This window comes from Canis lupus, chromosome 28 (genome assembly GCF_011100685.1).
Source record: "Canis lupus familiaris isolate Mischka breed German Shepherd chromosome 28, alternate assembly UU_Cfam_GSD_1.0, whole genome shotgun sequence".
Taxonomy (NCBI): domain Eukaryota; kingdom Metazoa; phylum Chordata; class Mammalia; order Carnivora; family Canidae; genus Canis; species Canis lupus.
The window spans coordinates 26,349,587-26,364,076 of record NC_049249.1 but is presented as its reverse complement, the minus strand read 5'-3'; the positions used below and the strand labels follow the sequence as shown (position 1 = coordinate 26,364,076).

At 36.4% G+C, this 14,490-nt stretch overlaps 1 protein-coding gene across 1 annotated transcript in view; it reads right to left on the bottom strand.

Annotated features, from left to right (window-relative positions):
• ATRNL1 (attractin like 1) overlaps nt 1-14,490 on the bottom strand; it is a 786,695-nt gene that overhangs the window by 538,068 nt on the left and 234,137 nt on the right. Inside the window, exon 20 of the mRNA XM_038578888.1 lies at nt 12,289-12,382. Within this exon, the coding sequence (XP_038434816.1) occupies nt 12,289-12,382 (94 nt within the window). The remainder of the gene's footprint in view (nt 1-12,288; nt 12,383-14,490) is intronic.

Sequence of the window (14,490 nt, the reverse complement as noted above, 5' to 3'; positions counted from 1 at the left end):
AAGACTGTAGTAAGAGATGAAGAGAGACACTATATCATACTTAATGATTGGAACTGTGCAACAAGAGGACCTAACAATCATGAATATTTATGGGCCTAATGTAGGAGCTGCCAAGTATATCAATCAATTAATAAACAAAGTAAAGACATACTTATAATACACTAATAATACTAATACATACTAATAATACACTTATACTGGGAGACTTCAACACGGCACATTCTGCAAATGACAGACCTTCTAAGCACAACATCTCCAAAGAAACAAGAGCTTTAAATTATACACTGGACCAGATGGATTTCACAGATATTTACACAACTTTACATCCAAAAGCAACTGAATACACATTCTTCTCAAGTGCATATGGAACTTTCTCCAGAATAGACCACACGCTGGGTCACAAATCAGGTCTTAACCAATACCAAAAGATTGGAGTTGTCCCCTGTGTATTTTCAGACCAGAATGCTTTGAAACTTGAATTCAATCACAAGAAGAAATTTGGAAGAAATTCAGACACATGGAGGTTAAAGAGCATCCTGCTAAAAGATAAAAGGGTTAACCAGGAAATTAGAGAAGAATTAAAAAGACTCATGGAAACTAATGAGAAAGAAGATACAACAATTCAAAATCTTTGGGATACAGCAAAAGCAGTCCTGAGAAAAATACATTGCAATCAATACAAGCATTCCTCAAAAAAGTTGGAAAAAACTCAAATACACAAGCTAACCTTGCACCTAAAAGAACTGGAGAAAGAACAACAAATAAAACCTACACCAAGCAGAAGAGAGATAATAAAGATCCAAGAACTCAATGAAAAAAAGACCAGAAGAACTGTAGAACAGATCAACAAAACCAGGAGTTGGTTCTTTGAAAGAATTAGTAAGATTAAAAAAAAAAAAAAAATTAGCCAGCCTAATTAAAAACAAAAAAGAAAAGACTCCAATTAATAAAATCATGAATGAAAGAGGAGAGATCAAAACCAATACCAAGGAAATACAAACGATTTTAAAAACATATTATGAGCAGCTAATGCCAATAAATTAGGCAATCTAGAAGAAATGGTCGCATCTCTGGAAAACCACAAACTACTAAAACTGGAACAGGAAGAAATAGAAAATCTGTACAGGCCAATAACCAGGGAGGAAATTGAAGCAGTCATCAAAACCCTCCAAAACACAAAAGTCCAGGGCCAGAAGACTTCCAGGGGAATTCTATCAAACGTTTAAAGAACAAACAATGCCTATTCTACTAAAGCTGTTCCAAAAGATAGAAAGGGACGGAATACTTCCAAACTCGTTTTATGAGGCCAGCATCACCTTAATTCCAAAACCAGACAAAGACCCCACCAAAAAGGAGAATTTTAGTCCAATATTCCTGATGAACACAGATGCAAAAATTCTCAAAAAGATACTAGCCAATAGAATCCAACAGTACATTAAGAAGATTATTCACGTGGGATTTATTTATCCCCGGGAAAGGTTGGTTCAACACTCGTAAAACAATCAACGTGATCATCAACAAGAGAAAAACCAAGAAACATATGATCCTTTCAATAGATGCAGAGAAAGCATTTGACAAAATACAGCATCCATTCCTGATCGAAACTCTTCAGAGTGTAGGGATAGAGGGAACATTCCTCAGCATTAAAAGCCATCTACGAAAAGCCCACAACAAATATCATTCTCAATGGGGAAACACTGGGAGCCTTTCCCCTAAGATCAGGAACAAGACAGGGATGTCCACTCTCACCACTGCTATTCAACATAGTATTGGAAGTCCTAGCCTCAGCAATCAGACAACAAAAAGAAATTAAAGGCATTCAAATTGGCAAAGAAGTCAAACCCTCCCTCTTTGCAGATAACATGATACTCTACATAGAAAACCCAAAAGACTCTATCCCAGGATGGCTTAGAACTCATACAGCAATTCGGCAGTGTGGCAGGATACAAAATCAATGCCCAGAAGTCAGTGGCATTTCTATACACTAACAATGAGACTGAAGAAAGAGAAATTAAGGAGTCAATCCCATTTACAATTGCACCCAAAAGCATAAGATACCTAGGAATAAACCTAACCAAAGAGGTAAAGGATCTATATCCTAAAAACTATAGAACACTTCTGAAAGAAATTGAGGAAGACACAAAGAGATGGAAAAATACTCCATGCTCATGGGTTGGAAGAATTAATATTGTAAAAATATCCATTCTACCCAGGGCAATTTACACATTCAATGCAATACCTATCAAAATACCATGGACTTTCTTCAGAGAGCTGGAACAAATCATCTTAGGATTCGTGTGGAATCAGAAAAGACCTTGAATAGCCAGGGGAATATTGAAAAAGAAAACCAGAGCCGGGGCATCACAATGCCGGATTTCAGGTTGTACTACAAAGTTGTGATCATCAAGACAGCATAGTACTGGCACAAAAACAGACTCATAGATCAATGGAACAGAATAGAGAACCCAGAAACGGCCTCTCAACTCTATGGTCAACTAATATTCGACAAAGCAGGAAAGACTATCCACTGGAAAAAGGACAGTCTCTTCAATAAATGGTGCTGGGAAAATTGGGCAGCCACATGCAGAAGAATGAAACTAGACCACTCTCTTTCAGCATACACAAAGATAAACTCAAAATGGATGAAAGATCTAAATGTGAGGCAAGATTCCATCCAAATCCTAGAGGAGAACACAAGCAACACTCTTGTTGAACCTGGCCACAACAACTTCTTGCAAGATACATCCATGAAGGCAAGGGAAACAAAAGCAAAAATTAATTATTGGGACTTAATCAAGATAAAAAGCTTCTGTACAGCAAAAGAAACAGTCAACAAAACTAAAAGACCCCTATAGAATGGGAAAAGATATTTGCAAATGACCTATCAGAAAAAGGGCTAGTATCCAACATCTATAAAGAACTTATTAAATTCAACAGCAAAGAAACAAACAATCCAATCATGAAATGGGCAAAAGACATGAACAGAAATCTCACAGAGGAAGACATAGACATGGCCAACAAGCACATGAGAAAATGCTCCGCATCACTGGCCATCAGGGAAATACAAATCAAAACCACAATGAGATACCACCTCACACCAGTGAGAATGGGGAAAATTAACAAGACAGGAAACAACAAATGTTGGAGAGGATGTGGAGAGAGGGGAACCCTCTTGCACTGTTGGTGGGAATGGGAACTGGTGCAGTCACTCTGGAAAACTGTGTGGAGGTTCCTCAAAGAGTTAATAATAGAGCTACCCTACGACCCAGCAATTGTACTGCTGGGGATGTACCCCAAAGATACAGATGCAGTGAAAAGTCGAGACACCTGCACCCCAATGTTTATAGCAGCCATGTCCACAATAGCCAAACCATGGAAGGAGCCTCGGTGTCCATCGAAAGATGAATGGATAAAGAAGATGTGGTCTATGTATACAATGGAATATTACTCAGCCATTAGAAACAACAAATACCCACCGTTTGCTTCAATGTGGATGGAACTGGAGGGTATTATGCTGAGTGAAGTAAGTCAACTGGAAAAGGACAAACATTATATAGGTTCATTCATTTGGGGAATATAAAAAATAGTCAAAGGGAATAAAAGGGAAAGAAGAGAAAATGAGTGGGAAATATCAGTGAGGGTGACAGAACATGAGAGACACCTAACTCTGGGAAACGAACTAGGGGGAGGTGGTCGGGGGATGGAGTGACTTGGTGACGGGCACTGAGGGGGGCACTTGACGGGATGAGCACTGGGTGATATGCTATATGTTGGCATATCAAACTCCAATAAAATAATATATACAAAAAAAAACCACATAACTTTTGAACAACATGGCAAACAAACAAGTTTTTGTTCTTTTTTTTAAAAAAAGGATTTTATTTATTTATTCAGGAGAGACACAGAGAGAGATGCAGAGACATAGGAAGAGGGAGAAGCAGGCTCCATGCAGGGAGCCCAACATAGGACTTGATCCCAGGACTCCGTAGCCAAAGGCAAACACTCAACCGCTGAGCCACCCTGGGATTGATTTTTTTTTTTTTAAGATTTTATTTATTTAAGTTTTTGTTCCTAATTATTTGACCTTGGAACTTAACTCCATTTTACGTATCAAACAGAGTAGCTTTGCATGTTTATAACATACACTGAATTTTCTAGAAATGCAACTGCCACATAAATTGAAAATACATCATATAAATTTTTATCAGAATTTAACAAATATGTGTTCATCATTTCAGAAAATCTCATCACCAATAGCTATGCTGTCCATGGCATGTACAAAACACATCTTTGAGTATCCATATGTCTAGAGAATATTTGAGACTCCTTGTAATAGACTAAGAATGAAATAGTAGTAGTAGTACCAACTTATTAATAGCACTGGATTTCACTAACAAGGTGATTAAAATCATATTAATTCTATCCTATATTTTTTTTTAATCTGTAGCACTATAATATAAAATCATCATGGTAGAAATTACATATCAAAATTATTTACTTGGAGGTTACCAATTGTTTTTCTTCTTAAAAAAAAAAAGATTTTAGGGGATCCCTGGGTGGCGCAGAGGTTTGGCGCCTGCCTTTGGCCCAGGGCGCGATCCTGGAGACCCGGGATCGAATCCCACATTGGGCTCCCGGTGCATGGAGCCTGCTTCTCCCTCTGCCTGAGTCTCTGCCTCTCTCTCTATCTCTCTCTCTCTGTGACTATCATAAATAAATAAAAATTTAAAAAAAAAAAGATTTTATTTATTCATGAGATACTGAGAGAGAGAGAGAGAGAGAGAGAGAAGGGGAGAGAGAGAGAGAGAGAGGCAGAGACACAGGCAGAGAGAGAAGCAGGCTCCATACAGGGAGCCCGATGTGGGACTCAATCCTGGGACTCCAGGATCACACCCTGGGCTGAAAGCAGCGCTAAACCGCTGAGCCACCCGGGCTGCCCACCAATTCTTTTTCAACATGAGACTCTTAAAATGCTCCCCGAATCCTACAATCCAGTTTTACAGACTCTAAAATTATGTATCTTTTCCAATCTAGTTCTTAAAATCTATTAAATGATTTAGTTTCCGAAGTCTCTTTAAATATCAGAAACTGAATGTATATCTCGACATGTGGTGAGACTTCAAAACAGAAAATATATTTTCTGTGACATTTCATCATACTCCTGTCCATATTTTAACCACTCAAAGATCCAGCTCATATTTGAAATACAATACTTGCTCATTTTCTCAATGTCAACAGCCTGTTATTTGTCTTGTCATGAGATCTCCAGTTTCTGATTTACCATTTTGTCTGGGTCCAGAGTGAATGAAAGGAGTTTCAGGGACCTCTTCCACTTTGCCCTTTCTAACTTAATGGCTCTTTTCTCACAGGTCAAACAGCTAATATGAGAGTCTACCATGGGCTACATATATCCATTCCATTTATTCACTTCGAGACAGGGAAAACGACCACAGAGGAGTCTGCAGGCCCAATTTAATCAATTAAACAGATTTATATCAAAATTCCATTTATTACCTATTCCCCATAAGTTCCCATTTTAACAAAGGGGCTATGATTCTTCATCACTAAATGCCAAGAGCACTCCCCTAATTTTCAAGATAATTAATTATGAAAATCCATAAAGTTCTAGAGAACATTATTCCATCCCAATTGAGAATCATTGACCTAATAAGGTAATGTTTTCCTTTGCCCAACCGAAATACTTCGGACTTCACATTTACTGTGTACATGACATAAGAACACTTGATTGGCTTGCTGGAATTTAGGTATTTCCTAGTAATCAGAAGCACATTAGAAAAGGTCTCAGGACACCTGGGTGGCTCATTCAGTTAAGCATCTGCCTTCAGTTCTGGTCATGATCTCAGGGTCCTGGAATCAAGCCCCATATTGGGCTCTCTGTTCAGTGGAGTCTGCTTCTGCCTCTCCCTCTGCTCCTCCCCACTGCCTGTGTTCTCTCTCACACATGAATGAGTGAATGAATGAATGAATGAATGAGAAAAGGTCTAATCTAGGGCCAATCCAGAAACATGTTTTTTTTTTTTTTTTGGTTGTTTTCTTTACATGCAGTTAAGATAAAATTTGTCTTTGGTGTCTTCAGAAATATTAACACTACTTTATTTTTTAAAAATCTTTAATTTTTTTAAGATTTTATTTATTTATTCATGAGAGACACACAGAGAAGAGAGAGGTAGAGACACAGGCAGAGGGAGAAGCAGGCTCCATGCAAGGAACCTAACATGGACTCAATCCCAGGACTCCAGGATCACGCCCTGGCCTGAAGGCAGGTGCTAAACCACTGAGCCACCCAGGGATCCCCAACACTACTTCTTTAAATACATAGTAGCAATATTGAAAATATTTTGTAAGAAAATAAATTAATATTATAGTGATAAATATTAGTTCAATACCTTATCCAAAGCCCTTCTGAATTATCTGTGTTCCCTTTACCACTGACTAATTATGTACTAAATGACTTGAGGTCCCACTGAAGAAACAGTGGATGAATATTTATTCTGTATATTGATGAGACGATATGGGTGCTTCCTCAATTTTATTTAATGGGTGCTGGGAACCAGAGATTCAGATCGGAATCATAAAAAGAGTGAAGAATCACAGCCTTCCGTTGGGACAGCTGACATCAACCTTCTGCTTAACGGTTTGTGAGTTTTTTCTGGTAGTATAAGTCAAACAATAATATAGCTGGCTGCCAAGTTAATTCATCCCTCAGAACTCACTTGGGGTTTACCACAAACTCCTGCCAACCAACACACACTATTGGCCACTGGGTCTTGCTAACTGTTAAGGTAATTAAGAGTTAGGTGCAACTATCCTGACATACCCACTGACACTAGGGAGCCCAGCTGACTGATAACATTTTCTCTCGTCTACCATGGCCTACAGAGAACAGCCACCATTGAGTTTCAAAGGCTCCAGAGCTCTCCTGAAGATTGTACTCTTTATCATCTTAGTGAAGAAAGTGTTCTGGAAAACGTCCAAGAAAATAGAATCAATTAATGGTCTATCTGATACTATGTAATACATGTGTTCCCATATATCAAGCTTCCTGAGTTTTCTGACTCCAATGCTCAAAATTTCCTCAAGATGGCTCCAGCATCTCCCCACCTATTTACTAGAGGCAATCAGCATGCCCACATTTTAAAGATTCATCAACAATTACAGGTATATCACTAAGACATGAAATCCTGGCTCTTAGGAGAGTGATATCCTATCAATAAATTCTCCCTTCTTCAGGCTTAGATTTCATGCTCCCTGATCCAACACCCTCAAGGTCCACTCTCATATATGCACTACTAATTCCTGCCTTTGCAGATTTTTTAAGCCCTGCAGCTTTTTCAGTATTAACCTATCTCTTACCTATCTACAGCAGAGACTGCATCTTCCCAGTCATGCTACATTGAGACCTGACACTTGTTAATGATCTGGAGATAATAAATGAAGGCAAGGGTACATTCTGGAAGAGGACAAACAACTCTTTAAGAAGCATAAACATCAAGTAAAATCTATACATTGTTGTCAGGGACAGGGAGGCTACGCTACTCTATCAAATGACAGAAGACTACCACTTGGAGCCAGGAGTCTTCAAGGGAATGAATCTAGGATTCAGGGCTCAGAGGTCATACTTGTGTCTCCACTGTATGCCTCAAACTCCCACTCTTCAACAGGCAGTGACTCTGCCATGGATGAACTGTGAGAGCTGACCTTTCAGTTTCATTTGCAGCCAGCCAACATTATGATTAAATCCTGGGCATAATTTTCAACATACTCTGCTCTCTAGGGGTAAAAGGTAAGAGTCTTCAAATGCTGTCATTAAGGCCATGAGATGTTCACAGCATGCCCTGAGTTGATTGAAGGCTCCTTCTTCAAGGCTTTATGGCAGTTAACAAAAGCAGTCAAGTCCACAATCATAGTTACTATCCCCCTATAACTTTCAAGTGAAATGATTCCTGCACAAACTAGCACTTCTCCTCCAACCTAACTTCATCCTATCAAACACAGTTAATATTCTCAATAATTATACTATAGCACACCAGGATAACCACTATCCCACTTATAATTAGCATTATAGTGCTCACTGCCACCTGAGAAGTCATCCAGAACTCTCACCCTTCGTTGGCTGAGGATGATCCATCTTGGCATAAACTATCTTACCCTTCCTGGTTGCACTTAGGCAGAAATGAGTGCCTTTGGAACTAAAGATGGACAAAGATTCTCAGACTTTATGTGGAATAGGGGAAAGTACAGGAAACTGTCCACTATAGCTTTGTTGAAACTATCACAGCCATGGGAGTTAGGAAGATACATTGTTAAGTATCTGCCACAATATTTTATCAAAACTTCTTTCACCTATTTTTATTTTGTTAAGATAAATTATCTCCCACTGAAGAACACCAGGTTCTATTCCTAGGATTGTTAGAAGGCTAAAGAAAAAAATTTAAATATCACCAACCTTCCTTACACTATTACATTGAAAAGGATTTTGAGTGAGACACTGCATTTCACAGAATGCAGTATGTGATGCCTTTACAGTGTAAAACTGATAAATTTTACAAAACTAATATACTGTTTCCTTTAAAGTCTACATGTTACTCCTCAAAAGTAAACAAGTTTCATAGATAATATCACCTCACTCATTATATATTTATCTTATAGTTCCTGTCCCCATTAAATTCATGTTTTAAGTTACCATTTCTGAGTTCCAGCTGTGGTTTAGGTCAGAGCCAGAACCCTGGCAAGATAAACAATGTAATGCCCCTTTGAATGAACACTTTGGCCCAATATTGAAACCCTGCCCACTGTCTCTGGTATTCCCCTTCCCCCAGCTTAGACCACAGGAAACACATTCTTAAAATTTTCTCCATTTTATTTCTTGAGCAAATGATGGAGTGCATGGGGGTAAAAAAAAAAAAGAAAAAAAAAAAACAACTTTAAAAAGGGCATGGACCTCCCCTCAATTCCTGTGGCCCCCAGGAGCTCTGCACTTTATTTTTTTTATTTTGATTTTTTTTTAATTTTTATTTATTTTTATGATAGTCACAGAGAGAGAGAGAGAGAGAGAGAGAGAGAGAGAGGCAGAGACACAGGCAGAGGGAGAAGCAGGCTCCATGTACCGGGAGCCTGACGTGGGACTCGATCCCGGGTCTCCAGGATCGCGCCCCGGGCCAAAGGCAGGCGCTAAACCACTGTGCCACCCAGGGAATCCCAGCTCTGCACTTTATTAACCTTGCAAACTTGAGCTCAAGTCTTCTACATTTCCAGTTAGTTTTGCTCCAGGTAAGACAGCATTCCTGTCTCATCTCTCCCTGAAAGTTCTTGTTTCCCTTTAGATTTGGGGCTGTTTACCCTGTAATCTCAATTCTCCAATGATTTCCAGAAAACTCATGGATTTACAGTTTGCCCAGTTCTTGTTTCTTTCATTGTAAAGGTGGGAGTGATGCTCTTGCCAGGCCTCTTTGTCCTTGAACAAAAGCTTGAAATGCTATAACCATTTTCATATTCATTCCCTTGCTTTGCTAATATAATTTCTCCTTCTGTTTACTATATTGTCCACCCAGAAAATTTTACCTCTCCTTCAAGTTCCAGCTCAAGTATCCTCTTCTCAAACTTTCCTGATCCTTCCAAGGTAAACTAATCCTGCCCTTTTGGTACTCCTTCAATACCTTCTTCATTCAATTCCATTATAAACTTATTAAACACTTACACTGTGGTACTAATGACATGGTCCTCAAAGAATTTCATTCTAGCAAAGTATACAGGCAAGTGCACAGATAATGCAAAGAATAAATTAGCACACCAGAAGAGAATCAAGTGTAGTTTGAGGAGGTTATGAAAAATACGCAAGATGTGATATCCAACTACATATTTAAAGCCAAACAAAAATTGTCCTGTGAAGAGGCAAAGGTTAGCAAGCATTTTAAATCAGTAATAGAGGAAATTAGTATATTATATTTTGGCTAGTCTCTCCACTGTTAGCCTGAAAGATACTTTCAGCAAAAACTATGTGATATTCATCTTCATTAACAGTACAAGCACTTACTTGATAATTATTTAGTGATCTGAATAACTAGCTTTGCTTCCTAACAAGAATTTTTTTTAGTATAAGCACACTGTAAAAAAATAATTGCTTTAAGAATGATGATCCTATTTTCATTGCCTCGTACTCAAAAGCCAGACAAATGAAACAAGGAAAAAATAATGAATATAATTCTATCTATAAAGGCTATCTACAAAATACTGTACAAATTAGTATTCCAATTTTTCACTTGCTTTTAAAAATCATAAAAAAGAATTAGGGAAAAAAAAGAATTAGAATTAGAGTTCATTCAGAATCTATAGTTTTCTACTTTTTCATACATATGCCAAACCCTGTAACTCTGTATTTCTAAGCTTATAATCACATGATTTCAATTAATTAAAATACTGCTCTCACTTTTCTGGAAACAAAAGTATCTCACTAAAGTACCACATCACATTAGAGATAATTATTATAGATGGTTATATCACTTAAGCAAAACTATAGTACAAATTTAAATTGTCAGGGTTTTTTTTTTTAAGATTTGTATTTATTTATTCATGAGAGACACACAGAGACAGAGACAGACAACAGACAGACAGAGGAAGAGACACAGGCAGAGGGAGAAGCAAGCTCCATGCAGGGAGCCTGATATTGGACTCAATACCAGGTCTCCAGGATCATGCCCTGGGCTGAAGGCAGCGCTAAACTGCTGAGCCACCAGGGCTGCCCAATTGTCAGTTTTAATTGATGAAATAATGGAATCTTGAAACAAAAATAAAATATTTCTTGTTAATGACTAGGACCTTATACATAATTTGTGGCAGGAGAGAGGGTGGCAAGAAGTAGTGCCAAACAAAAATGTAAGGCTCTTGTTAAAAATTTAGTTAAGAATTTCAAGATGGTGATAGTTAAACCAAGCACAACATGCTTCTATGCATGAAGGCCTGTGCAAATGCACAGGGTACGGACCCAAGAAGGTGTTCCTACTCATGGATACCAGTATTCAACAAAATATTAGAAGTATCTTCTGTCCTTGAACAAAGAACTCTGATTTAAATCCATTGGTATTGAGACCAAAATAGCCTTCCTTAATAGGAGTTTCCCTAAGACCTTATACTTTGATCTCCTTTTTAAGTTTAGAGATTATGAAGGGATAAAAACTGGTTATGTTCACCTTCTCTGAACTTGAAAACCTATGATACCTCAGTGGCTAGCCATAGTTACGACCATCTAACTTGAAATGTTTAAAATAACTCTATAGCAAATAATATATTTGTTTTAAATTAAAAGAAACAGAATGATCATTTTCCATGGTTAACAGACTTCTTTGTATATGAAAGTTTTAGAGAATCCTTTTTTATTAGAGTTGATGATTTGTGTCAAATACAGTACATTTATGTCTAATGTAAGTACATATATACAACTCAGAAACAAAAATTATTTTAATATGATATGACATATGTAAATTAGAAAAAAGGAATGTTTAGGTAACATTAAACGACTACTTTTAAGGATTAATTTTTTTTGAGAGAGAGGATAATCTTGACAATAATTATAAAAAGACAAAAATTATTCATAAAACTACTGAATGCAGAGTAACAAAAGTGGGTTCATGTCTAGTGAAATAGAGAAATAAGTATAAGGAACCACTTGAAAGGGTTAAATGACTACAATTATAATTAATAATGACAGACTCAAAAGAAAGGCAAAAAATACATACTTTGAGTTATTTATTCAACATATGATGAGCTATTTATTATATTTAACAATTATAAAAAGAAAATGCAAATTTGATGTGTGTGTTTTCCCAAAAAATTAAGGATGTTTCTCTTTTTAGAGATACCAAAGACAAACATGTTCTATGGATTCCTTTAAAGCCTCCACAAAACTGCCAATTTTCTTTAAAATTTTTAATTTATTTCATGAGAGACACAGAAAGAGGCAGAGACATAGGCAGAGGGAGAAGCAGGCTTCCTGCAATAAGCTTGATGTGGGACTCAATCCCAGGACCTTGGGATCATGACCTGAGCTGAAGGCAGACACTCAACCACTGAGCCACCCAGGCATCCCCAAAACTGCCATTTTTAAAAGGCTTAACTGTTTATGAGAATTGATAAAATGCAAGCAAAAACAGTTTACAATAATATTGGCTGCTTAACTAGCACAACACTAAGCTTAAAAAGGAAAACGTATAACAATCAGTTTATAGCAAAAATTCAATCCACATTAAGTTCTAAAAAGTCATTTTTACTTACAATTGGCATTGATCACCTTTTATTCCTTTGGTTGTGCAGAAACATTTTCCTGTGTGCATATGACAAATATTTGCATGGCCACTACATGTACAAGCTGTAAGTCAAAACGAAAATGACACTGAATATTCTCCATCACAAACATGCATCACATTTCATGCAGGTTTTATTATTATCTTATTTTTGTACTGTGTATTTTCCTCTTGCTATCCAAAAATATTGGCTACACATAAGTTATTTTTTATTAAAGGGAAATAAGTTCACTTATTTAAAAATTTTGTGAAAACTCCTTAAAGTCTTTGAGGGTATCCTAATGTCTAGTATGGATCCAAGTATTATTACATTCTTCTTTAGACTCCTTTCTATTTTTCATATGATTCATGTATTTAATGAAATGAATTTCAAAAAGCACAAGAGTTTTGGAGTCAAACAGCTTAACTTCAAAATTTTCATCTATAATCACCAGCTACCTTGGGCAATGTATTTAACTTCTCTGCTTTAGCCTATTCATCTGCAAAAAAAAAAAAATAATAATAATACTTAGCTCTTAATATCCACAGAAGATTAAATGAGATCATGTATTTTTAAATATCTAACACATATCAAACACTTAGTAAGTACAGCTATTACTTCTACTATTATACTGCTAACAATAATAATAATATAGTTATATATCATGTAAAAAAGCATGTCTATTTATTGCCCCCAAATCATCTTATTAAGCTTCTGAGATCATCCTCAGTTTTAATATTCCAGAATATTAACTGAAACATCCCAGGGCATAATAGTTACACACAGTCAATTTGGTTCAGATGAACTCGTTTCATTTTCTTATGTTGCATTCCTTGTTAAAGATTAGCATTCCAATTATTTGAGACCCAAACTTTATACTTTATTGGGTCCAACATACAATCAAATGGCAGGTTCTAGTTTCAGCATGCACAATCTCTTTTGTATCTGACCCCTCCTTTTCATTGTCATAACCACTGTAATTGGTACTTCACATTGCCATTCACCTTCTCTTAATGACATCAATCACATTATCTGATCTTTGTACTGTCAGTTTTACTGACAGAATTACTGTCAGAATTACTGTCAGTAATTCTAGGCTACAGTGCATTTGCCAATCTTGAGACAGTCTAAAGAGACGAGGCCAACCATGCCACCAGCCCTTTCAAAAATCTTGTGAGAACTACTGTGTGCCTGCATGCCTCCAGCTAGTTAAACTACTCTCTGATATAAATGAAACAATGTGTTTTTTTCCTGATTCACATACACATATAAAAATTAGTAAACGTGTCATAGGTTTTGATCAAAATATAAAATTAGAATTATAGAACACTAAGCATCTTGATCATTGTTTTTGATTACTTGCTTTGAAAAATAATAGATGATTAATATAAAGTAAATATACACACCCCTACACACACATAAAAAGTAAATTTTGGTACTAGGTAGATTCTTAACAATCTGGCTTTTTGCTACAAGAGATTTCTACATAAAAGTCTGATTTTTTTCTTCCTAAAGAATATTTAAATAAATCAGCATAATTTTCCTTTAAGTTTGTAGAATTAACTATGGAGACACACGATGTAGAATTACAGAAATGAATGACAAGGTGTAGTATTGTAAGGAATAAAGAAACCAATCAGCGAGCAATAATGGGACCCTAAGATATATTGATAACACTTAACTTCATAAATAGTAAATGAATATGCCATGATAGCTTAATATTAACTTGCAGAGTTTCATATTAATAGTCTTATATCCAGAAATTTACTAAAAATAATAATGTACATTAATATTTTAAACTTGGATAAACCTTTTATATATATACCCTTTATGGCAGAAAGGGATACAAGTTATGTTTGCTGAGTTCCTTAAAAGAATTATCATTGTATAGTAGCTTTAATAATTTCTGAGACAAAAAAAAATTGTGTTAAAATATCTTTTAATGTAAGCTCATTTTGAGAGAATTCCCTTGTGGTTCTGTACTCCAGGCTAAAATGGCACAAATGTATTTTAAATTCAATTGTTTAAAATTTATACTTCATGACAGGGTTGAAATTATTCTGTTGTCAGCGTTTGAGGTTATCTTTTTACGCTGAATAAGCACCTATGAAATCATTATATGGTGGCCTTTGTTTGGCAAATTTTATATGATGATGATTTTAGAGCCTAGACATACACTAGAGGGACATTATG